The sequence below is a fragment of the Stomoxys calcitrans genome, unplaced genomic scaffold (genome assembly GCF_963082655.1).
Source record: "Stomoxys calcitrans unplaced genomic scaffold, idStoCalc2.1 SCAFFOLD_165, whole genome shotgun sequence".
Classification (NCBI taxonomy): Eukaryota; Metazoa; Arthropoda; class Insecta; order Diptera; family Muscidae; genus Stomoxys; species Stomoxys calcitrans.
Genome location: NW_026739253.1, coordinates 8,520 through 18,766, shown reverse-complemented (window position 1 = coordinate 18,766; position 10,247 = coordinate 8,520). Strand labels below are relative to the sequence as shown.

Genomic DNA, 10,247 nt, shown 5'->3' with positions numbered 1-10,247 from the left:
TTTAGGGGAGTTTACCCGATGAGGCGTCCCCCAAACACATGGCCCAAAATAGGTTATCAAATTCAAATATCTTTCATTTCAGCGACATATTGGCATGGTGGAAAAATTTTTAACCTTTGGGGGGGGGGGGGGGTGTTTTGAGGAAGGGGTAAATACATGGTCCTAAATTTGGATATCAAATTTGTTTTCTATTCCCAAATTCCTCTATGGACAGGAGTGGGGGTTTTCCAGTTAGACGTGAAGCGGGGTTAGAGCGGCTGTTGCTTTGAGAAAAGAGAGGCGGTGACGTCACTGGCGGAATTCCCTCAGTCGATGCTGTGTGGACTGTAATAATATGCGATGAACTAGTCTTATTATTCCTCATAGAGCGAGGAATAATAAGTTAGATGACGAGAAGGTAAACCCAATGAAAAAGAGTTAGAAAAAAAGTAACGCAATGGTAAAGTTCGGGTATGGATATAGAGACACTAGTTTTATTATGAGAGAAAGAGTAGAGATGTGTTGCTCACCTTGCTGCGGTTGTAGAAGAAGTGGGGAGTTCATTAGTAAAAGAATTGCAGATGAGCTTAAGTACTAAAAATGGCTTAAGATTAGAAATTCACAATATATACACTTAGTGCTAATAGATATTTTCTTACGTGCTACAAATTCATTTACAATTCACAATTTGACTTCATATACTTCGACTTATTCTACGATAGATTGTACTTAAATTAAAGGGACAAATTCAAATTTGTCCATGGCGCCGGCCTTGCGCTTGCGCAAGATTTGGTGAAGCGCATAACACTGTTGCCAACGACTTGATGGCTTCAGATAAAATTAAGTAGTTGGGTTGTGGAGTTAGTGGGCGCTCTTTGTTGGACTTTTGGGTCTTCAATTTTCGTTGGTGCTTGGGTGGTTGTTGTTGGTGGCTTCTTTGACCCTTTGGTTTATTGTGCCTTTTGGCTCGCCTTTGTTGTTGTTGTTGTTGGCCAGCCGAAGCTGAGTGCTGACGTTGGCCAAGGCGTGATTTGGCTGTGGCATTGGACTGTGCTGCTGGATTTCTTTGGGGCCGAGATGAAGTTGGTTGGTTAGATGAGTGCGACTTGGAGGCGGCGTTGGAGCTTTTTGACTTCAGTACAAGTTTTCGTGGGTGCAGCATTGTATGATGCTGAAACCCACATTTTCGGCACGTATCCGTCGACTGACACTCTACTACAGAATGGCTTTTTGCCAGACAATTTCGACAGTAACGGTGTTGTCGAACGGCGGCTCTCCTGTCTTCTACAGTCATCAGTATAAATTGTGGGCAGAACCTGAGGGCATGACGTTTTTTGCAAAGCATGCACTTGTATAACTCTTGGGCATTCATATTTGACCTGAAAGAAGACAGATGTTAATGATTTGGTAATGCAATCAACAAGTGACATAGAGCCTATGAGAATGAGATAAGATGAGTGATAAGATGGTTTAGCAAACACAATGATGCATCGAGATAGTATTATACAAGGATTTCTATTGGGGTTGGTTGAGCAAAGGTAAGTGGCATAATTTAACAATCGGTCGCGTAATGACTCCCGATGCAATTCTTACGTCGGCTACCCTAATGTTCTTGTCCGAACCATTGTGAGTCTTGGCCACTCTTCCTAATCGCCATTCGCTAGGCGGTAGTAGATCATCCATTACGACCACAAGATCGCCGACCCTTATGTTGGGTGAAGTGGTTTTCCATTTATATCGCTTCTGTAGCGTCCTCAGATATTCTTCCTTCCATCGTATAGCAAACTGGTGATGGATTGCCTTAAGCTTCAACCACCTATTCACCAGGGAAATGTCATCAGCACTAGGCTCGGGAAATGTCATGATTGGAGCACCTTTCAAAAAGTGTCCGGGTGTTAGGGCTGTGAGATCATTAGGATCCTCAGAGATAGCGGAGATGGGCCGTGAGTTTAGAACTCCTTCAATTCGAGCAAGGACGGTCGAAAACTGCTCGAAGGTAAACAAATGAGCACCAGCTACTCTTTTGAAATGGTGCTTGAAAGATTTAACAGCCGACTCCCAAAGGCCACCCATATGTGGAGCATGAGGGGGTATGAACTGCCACTCGAAACCCTGTGTAGCATATTTTTCCGCAATGTCGCTTGCCGCCACCTGAATAAAACTTCTAAATTCTCTAAGCATTTTGCGACTGGCCCCTACGAAATTTCTCCCATTATCAGACACTACCTTTCTAGGTAGGCCTCGCCTCCCAAGGAAACGAGAGAATGCGGCTTCAAATGCTGCTGTGGAGAGCTCGGAACATGGCTCTAAATGTACGGCCTTGGTAGCGAAGCACACGAAAATGCTCACATAGCCTTTCAGGAGAGGGGATCGGCGCAGGGATGAAACCTTAATTTCAAAAGGTCCTGCAAAATCTATACCAGTCACGTGAAATGCTGGTGTAATAGTGCATCTGTCAGGGGGGAGCGGAGCCATTATTTGGACGCACGGTCTCTTCTTAAAAATGATGCAAGTCTTGCATTTATGAATGATGTTCTTCACTCTCGGCTTGAGTCGTGAGACGTAAAACTCTGTTTGAATCATACGACACATGAGAATGCACTCACCGTGGGCGAGAAACTCGTGCAAATGGAGCAAATATAAATGGCAAAGGCGAGAGTTCCCCGGCAGTATGATGGGAAATCGTTCGTTGTAGGGTAAAGAACAGGCCGCGAGTCGGCCATTAACGCGTAGGACTTTGTCCCGATCTAAGAAGGGGTTCAGACATTGTAGTGAACTTTGTTGGACAATTCCTCAGCCCTACTAACCTGCTTGTATTCCTCAGGGTACCATTTCATCTGGGCTAACCTTATTAAACGGGATTTGGTGTGCCTTACCTCATCTTGGGTAAGAATGGGAGAGGAGTTTCTTGTGTCACCTCTAGATCTACCAAGGCAGTTATGGTAGAATCTGAATATGTAGGAGACTACCCTCAGTGCTCGCGGGTACGAAGAGAATCTGAGCAAGAGGTCTGAGTCTTCTACTGTCTCGTGTATAACTTGGATATCCAGGCGTTTCCCTATTTCCGGGGAAACCAAAGGGTTCCTGTTCGGCCATTCTGACGGTGGGTTCGTCAGCCAATTCGGGCCATGAAACCACAATGAGTTACAGGTGAGGTCCTGCGGCCTACAACCTCTTGTGCCGAGGTCCGCTGGATTGTCATGAGTAGGGACATGCCGCCATGTCCCCCCTGGAAGAAGGTCATGAATTCTGGACGTCCGATTTGCCACGTACGTTTCCCATGTCCATGGTGGTTTTGTTAACCAACCAAGGACAATGGATGAGTCCGTCCAGAGAGTTATGCCACTAATGTCTAGATCGAAAGTGCATAATACAAAATTGACAAGCTTTGCGAGGAGGTACGCTCCGTTGAGCTCTAGACGTGGCAGGCACACAGGCTTCAGTGGGGCTACTTTGCTCTTTGCGACGAGCAAATTCGAGAAAACAACCGAGTTGGAGGTTTGACACCGAATGTACAAGCATGCGCACATTGCTGCTTGAGACGCGTCAGAGAACCCGTGAAGCTCCACGGTATCAGAGGGATGATACTGTAGCCATCTAGGTATGGAAATCGCCCCGATGTGATTCAAATCATTCACTAGAGAATTCCACTTCAGCAGGGTCTCTGAGCCGAGTTCGTCATCCCAATCCAGCCCTTCTAGCCAAAGTTGCTGTATCAGTATCTTCGACCTGATCACTACAGGGGCAACCCATCCTGCAGGGTCAAACAATTGCGCGACGGCAGAGAGGACCTTGCGTTTGCTCATGGGCTGGTCTGTCGGTAAAGGGCCGAGGGTATAACTAAACGAATCAGTGAGCGCGTTCCACCTGATACCAAGTGTCTTGGTAGTGCTTGATTCATCGAAGCGTAGGAAATCAGAGTCATACAGACTCTCCGGTGGGAGATGCGCGAGCAACTGTGGATCGTTCGCAGTCAACTTGACGAGAGAAAATCCCGCTTGCTTAAGAACTGATCTCAAGTCCTCTTGCGCCCGAATGGTGTCCTCTATAGAGAAGCCGCCGGACAAAATGTCATCGACATATGTCTCTTTCCTCAATGCTTTCGCGACATTGGGAAATTCGTTCTCAGAGTCAGAGGCAAGTTGTAAGAGGGTGCGAATCGCCAAAAACGGTGCGCAATTCAGGCCGAAGGTAACTGTTTTCAGTTCAAAATCTCTCACCGGTCCCTTAGGATCCGGTCTGAAAAGTATTCGCTGATATGCTCTATCGATAGGATGTAGCCATATCTGCCTATACATCTTTTGAATGTCCCCACAGAACACATATCGGTATCTACGCCAGCTGAGGATCACAGATGTCAAATCGGTTTGTAGTGTAGGCCCAGTGTGGAGGACATCGTTCAGAGAGTAACCCGATTTGCTCTTGCGAGATGCGTTGAACACGACTCTCACTTTCGTGGACTTGTGCTCTGGTCGGACAACTGCGTGGTGAGGGAGATAAAAGGAATTGTATTTTCCACCGCAGTTAATCTCCTGAGACGAGGTCTCCTGAGCATGTTCGAGAGAAATATATTCGTTTAACACTGAATTGTACTCGGTGTTTAGCTCGGGATCATCAGAGAGCTTTGTCTCCATCCGATTGTACTGAGCTAGCGCTAGAAAACGGGATGAGCCAAGAGATAGGGCGTCGGAGAATTCTGCTTTGAAAGGCAGTCTCACGACGTATCTACCATCCGGGGATCTGGACGTAGTTTTACAGTAGAACTCTTCACAAAACTGATCTTCTTTGCAAAGAGGGGGAGCCATAGGTACCTCTTCTTGCTCCCAGAATTTTCTTAGAAGTTCGCTTATTTTCACATCTTCGGATTCAACCACGTTTGTGGAAAATGAGAAAATTCTCTCAGTTTGCATTGGACCGCTCAATACCCAGCCAAAAACTGTATTGTATGCTGAGGTATCGCCACATATATTCTTCCTGATACCTTCAATATTTATGAATCGTTCCGAATCATTGCCTAAAATCAGGTCAATTTGAGCGGATTTATTGAAATTTGGATCGGCCAGATCTAGCTCCTCCAACTCTGAGGGATTTGAGATTTCGAACGATACGGACGGAAGCCATTTTGTCATTTTAGGCAATACTATTGCCGAGACTGAAAAGCGGACATCGTATTTCTCCGCAACAATGACTAGTTGGCATTCTTTATTCGACGTCTGAGTCTGTTCGCCAATTCCAAAAATCTCAAAATGCGCTTTAGAAGTGGGAATTTGCAAGCGCTTCTGAATTCTCTGTGTTATAAAGGTCCGTTGAGACCCGGGATCAATAAGAGCTCTTAGCGTAAATAACTCCCCTTGATGTTCAACACGAACTAGAGCTGTTCGTAACAAAATCATGTCGTTGTTGGCCGAAAAATTGGCCTGAACCTGTGAGGATCGCCTTGCGGCTGAAGTTGAGGGAGCTTCATTATGAGACGTGTTTCTTAAATTTATGCCAGAAGATTTTATTTGACCCTTGTCATCCTCGTGACCAGAATGGATTGTATTATCCTCAGTTTTTTCTTCTGGCTTACCTCTTAGATGAAGCAGAGAGTGATGTGGCTTATGACAAATGATGCAAGTGTTCACGCTCTTGCAATTTGTCTTGAGATGAGATGAGGAGAGGCAGTTTATGCACAATTTGTGTTTGTATGCAAAATCTATGCGTTGTTGTGCAGTATATTTCCGAAACTGTCCACAACTCCTTATTGTGTGGTCGGAACTGCACAGGGGGCAAGAAGAGCTTAGCTTTTCTTGCGAGTGATAAGTTTGAATCTTACCACTGCTTTGAGACGGGAGCGAACTTCTGGTCTTTGTGGCTTTTATGCTCGAGAGCCGTTCCACGATTTCATACCTGTTGATGAGAAATTCATCGAGCTGATTCCAGGTAGGAAGATCGCGATGAGATCTGAGGGATTGTTCCCACAGAGCCAGCGTTTCATCTGGCAACTTGGTCGACACCAAGTATAGCAGTATGGGATCCCAGCTTTCTACATTGACGTCAAGAGTCTTGAGAGTGCAGAGACAATCATTCACGGTGGATTGAATTTTGTGAATTGCCTCACTGTTCTCCACAGAAGCTGAAGGAATGTTGAAGAGAATCTTTAACTGATTATCTACTAAGACTCGCTTGTTCTCATAGCGAGCCTTTAGAGCACTCCAAGCGAGCTCGAAGTTTTCGTCGCAAAGAGTGTATCTTTTGACTATGGCGCCGGCCGCACCCCTAGTCTTGTTCCGCAAATGATACAATTTCTGAGCTCTTGTCAATTTCGGATGGTTGACGTAAACCGCCGTGAACATGTCACGGAATGACGGCCATTCTTCGTAACCTCCTTTAAATACCTCTGTATCACATGGCGGGACTTTGATGTAACTGTTGGCAACATCTTGAGAAGAGTGGTTAACCGAAGGCTGGGGAATGTAAGCGGGAATAAGGCTATGTCTCGCGTTTTGGCGAGAATTTCCACCTGACATTCTTAGAATATCTAGGATTTGGGACCTCGCCGTGTAATAGGCCTCGGAGCTAGCATTGAAATTAATTCTAGCATTCTCCCGGAAGTCTTTGGTATAGACATTCCTTGGAGCTAGCATGAGACCTTCATAGGTAGCCTGCAGTCGTTGCCACCGATTCTCGAGATCTTCCAATTTCACTTCCAATACCGAATCAGTTTGATCCTGAATGTCACTCTGTTCAAACTGAGTGCAAAAGTTGATCAAATGGTCACAATCGAAAAGAAACTTGTCATGGCTCGACGAAGTTTTGATTGCGGAAGCGGAATTCGATAAAGGATTAGATACTGAAGGCTGTGACGCCAAGTCTGCCGTTGCGTTTTCCAAGCTCATCATGTACTGATTCCGTAAAATAAAGTGAACGAGGGCAAAGAGAGCGAGTAAGCGTACAACACAGTGTACGATGAGAAAGTGGGTGAGTAAGCGAAGAGTCTGAAAATTCCGGTCTGAAAACAAACCTAGCGTAGCAGAATTATTTGGTAAAAAGTCGTAAGAAATTCCGTTTGCCTCTGGAAACACAGGGAGATAGAAACAATTTTGATTTGCGATTGAATTGAGTGCAAGCGTAAAGCTCCGATGAATAGTCAAAATTGTTCCGCTAACAAGGGAGGTGACAATATTCTGAATAATTAAAGTAGCGGGTCTTGCATCATATGCCAAATATAATTAAAAATTCAGAATCTTTGCGGGCGTCTAAAGGGTAGTCTTAGACTCAAAGCGACAATACCAAAGGCAAAATTTCAGAGTCAACCCAAATAATTCACAGTGAGGGACTGAAATCTCCGACATGAGCGTAATAGGATGGACCAGTGGTGTCTGAAAATTAAATTTCTATTGAATGCACCAAACTTGTGAAACGCGGTCCAATAGAGCAACCCCTACTGTATAGGAAAGTGCATTAAGAGACTTGGGCAATTAGGGTATTCAATAATTCACAACACCTGCAGATGGTAGTTGTTGAAATTTACTTGGAGTTGGTTTCTTGATCATATGTGTATATCAATTTCCAAAAATTGTAAAAACACATACGCTATTATAACCCCAAAAATTTCTTCAAATATCTCTGTTTAATTCATAAAAAAATTTTTAACTTGTTAAACAAGTTCACACAAAGGCTGAAAATCAGGTAAACAATACGTATATGATTTGTAATGAAAAGGGTTAGTTAATATATATATTGACTCTGTTAGTATGTAAACTATTCCTGCTTATCAATTCAGATTACATATGAATTGAAAGGTAAATCTCCACGAATGCACTGCCGCTGTATTTATCCAACATTTATTTATTTATTTTTTATCTTTTTTTTCCGAGTGTATGTCTGCTGGCGTTATATGAACACCACTGTTCTTCTACTCCCAAACTTCTATTCTATTTCTATGGACGGGTTGGTTTTCCGTCAACTTACATAAGCGCGGAAATTTTTTCAGAAAAACATGAATCCCACAACATATTACCAACCCCCTAGTCTGGCAACACCGCGTATTTGGTGGTTTGTTTTGATCCTCATATGACCACTTCTAGTGAGAGCGAACCAACCTGCCTACATATGTACGTGTGTGTATCAGGTGGCTGAACGCGTGGGCTCTGCCTGTTGAGCAGCGACAGAGTCAATGCGTAGGGAGTAAGTAGCACGGACGAGACCCCTTGAACAAACATACACTCATACTTGCCAATAACAAAGCTTAAGCGGAGAATGGCGTTTATGTTTTTTTCACTTTGTTTATTTACGCTTTATGTCTTCAGTTTAATTTTCTCTTTTTTTCGTAACCCAGTTGCTTTGATAGGTTCGTGGTTGTTTTTTTTTTTTTTGTTTACGTTTGTCGCAGGTGGATGATGGTGATTATACTTGAAATGTAAATGGAGATAGAATCGTGCAATAATGTACGTTTTTTTTTGTGAGGGAGCCGTGCAATAAAAACTATAGTGCTGTGATTTAGAATTAGTGTTTCAATAAGTGCGATATTATTTTTTTACACTTCTTTTAAATTTTGCCCTTTGTTTTCCTTTTAATTATTTCATTTCCATTTAGCTTCAAATCTATTTAAATGTAATAAATTCTTCTTCTTGTAAGTGTGTGTCTGTCTGTCTGAGTGCTTCTTCTTTTCCTTTGCTCTTCATTCGTGGTTGGCATTGGCCTTTCCTGTTGCAGTTTAGTTATTTGTTCTCTTCTCAATACCAATCTAATGAGAGAGCTAACATTAATCTCCGTTCCCTTATACACTGTACGAAACGATCGTTGAACTTTGTGTTGTATATAGAACCGCCTATGTATTACCGAATCTTATGTTTTTGGTATAAATTATGTACTTTTTCTTGTAATCATAATCCGTTATGTAGACTTTAAACGACTTTCATTTGACTTTAACGGGATTTATGGCAACGAACAAAATAACACTACTTTTAAGCAATTTTCAGAGACGGGTAAAAATATGTTTTGAATAACGTTATTTTCAGCACTTTTCACCGTGTCCAACACATGAGGACAGACAGAAACAACACTTCTTTGCACTTTTAGCACTTTCCTCTCACAATTGACGATTCTATCTTTTTATGTATATAGACATAGGCATTTACATACACACTTTTTGAGAAAAATAGAGACGAGCTGATAATCTCCGCAGTATAACAAATTTTATCTCTTTTTTAAGGGATTTTACGTAGAATTTCCCCTGTTTCACTCCGCATTTAAAAATGCGTTTTTTAATTTTCACATGCGATTTTGACCTTCTGTAAATTTTGTGTGTGGCACTATCTCCTTTTTTCTTTCTCTTTTTTTTTTTTTTTTTGAGTGTGTATGTAATGTATGCTGCCTTTTTATGTCTTTTTGTTTTGTTTGACTTGACTTCTTAGACAACTTATGTGGTTTCACTTACCGAAACGATGACACACATCTACGTATGCTAGACACTGCAGATGGGATTTACCTCAATTGATGGTTAACTCAGTGAACGGTTTCGAAGGACCATGGACAGGAGTGGGGGTTTTCCAGTTAGACGTGAAGCGGGGTTAGAGCGGCTGTTGCTTTGAGAAAAGAGAGGCGGTGACGTCACTGGCGGAATTCCCTCAGTCGATGCTGTGTGGACTGTAATAATATGCGATGAACTAGTCTTATTATTCCTCATAGAGCGAGGAATAATAAGTTAGATGACGAGAAGGTAAACCCAATGAAAAAGAGTTAGAAAAAAAGTAACGCACTGGTAAAGTTCGGGTATGGATATAGAGACACTAGTTTTATTATGAGAGAAAGAGTAGAGATGTGTTGCTCACCTTGCTGCGGTTGTAGAAGAAGTGGGGAGTTCATTAGTAAAAGAATTGCAGATGAGCTTAAGTACTAAAAATGGCTTAAGATTAGAAATTCACAATATATACACTTAGTGCTAATAGATATTTTCTTACGTGCTACAAATTCATTTACAATTCACAATTTGACTTCATATACTTCGACTTATTCTACGATAGATTGTACTTAAATTAAAGGGACAAATTCAAATTTGTCCACTCTAAATTGAGCCTAATATTACCATGGTCACTAAAAAATTTCTGTTTGTGGGGTATTTTGGGAAAGGGGTAGACTCCCAGAAAATTGTTCCCGAAATGGGTATCAATTCTTGCTCTACCCCCCAATACCTTTCTTTTAAGCTCCACAATGACATGGTGGGTAAATATGCCCGATTTAGGGGTGTTTTGTCGATTGTGGTGGTCCCCCAAACACTAAGCCCG

The 10,247-nt window shown here is 42.6% G+C and overlaps 1 protein-coding gene across 2 annotated transcripts; it reads right to left on the bottom strand.

The window, feature by feature from the left end:
- Positions 1–214: 214 nt before the first annotated feature.
- On the bottom strand, positions 215–10,020 carry LOC131998413 (uncharacterized). Of its 2 annotated transcripts, none has more exons than XR_009398682.1 (3): positions 9,401–9,705; positions 510–1,358; positions 215–324 (listed from the first exon to the last, which is right to left on the bottom strand). XR_009398682.1 is itself a non-coding variant. In XM_059370704.1 (3 exons), the coding sequence occupies exon 3, from the start codon at positions 1,349–1,351 to the stop codon at positions 728–730; it is 624 nt and encodes a 207-aa protein (XP_059226687.1). In that variant the 5' UTR covers positions 1,352–1,358; positions 9,401–9,609; positions 9,795–10,020; the 3' UTR covers positions 446–727. The 2 variants fall into 2 exon arrangements, 1 of the variants encoding a protein (XP_059226687.1); XM_059370704.1 differs by lacking the exon at positions 215–324 and adding an exon at positions 9,795–10,020 and having other exon boundaries at positions 446–1,358; positions 9,401–9,609.
- Between the last annotated feature and the right edge of the window lie 227 nt (positions 10,021–10,247).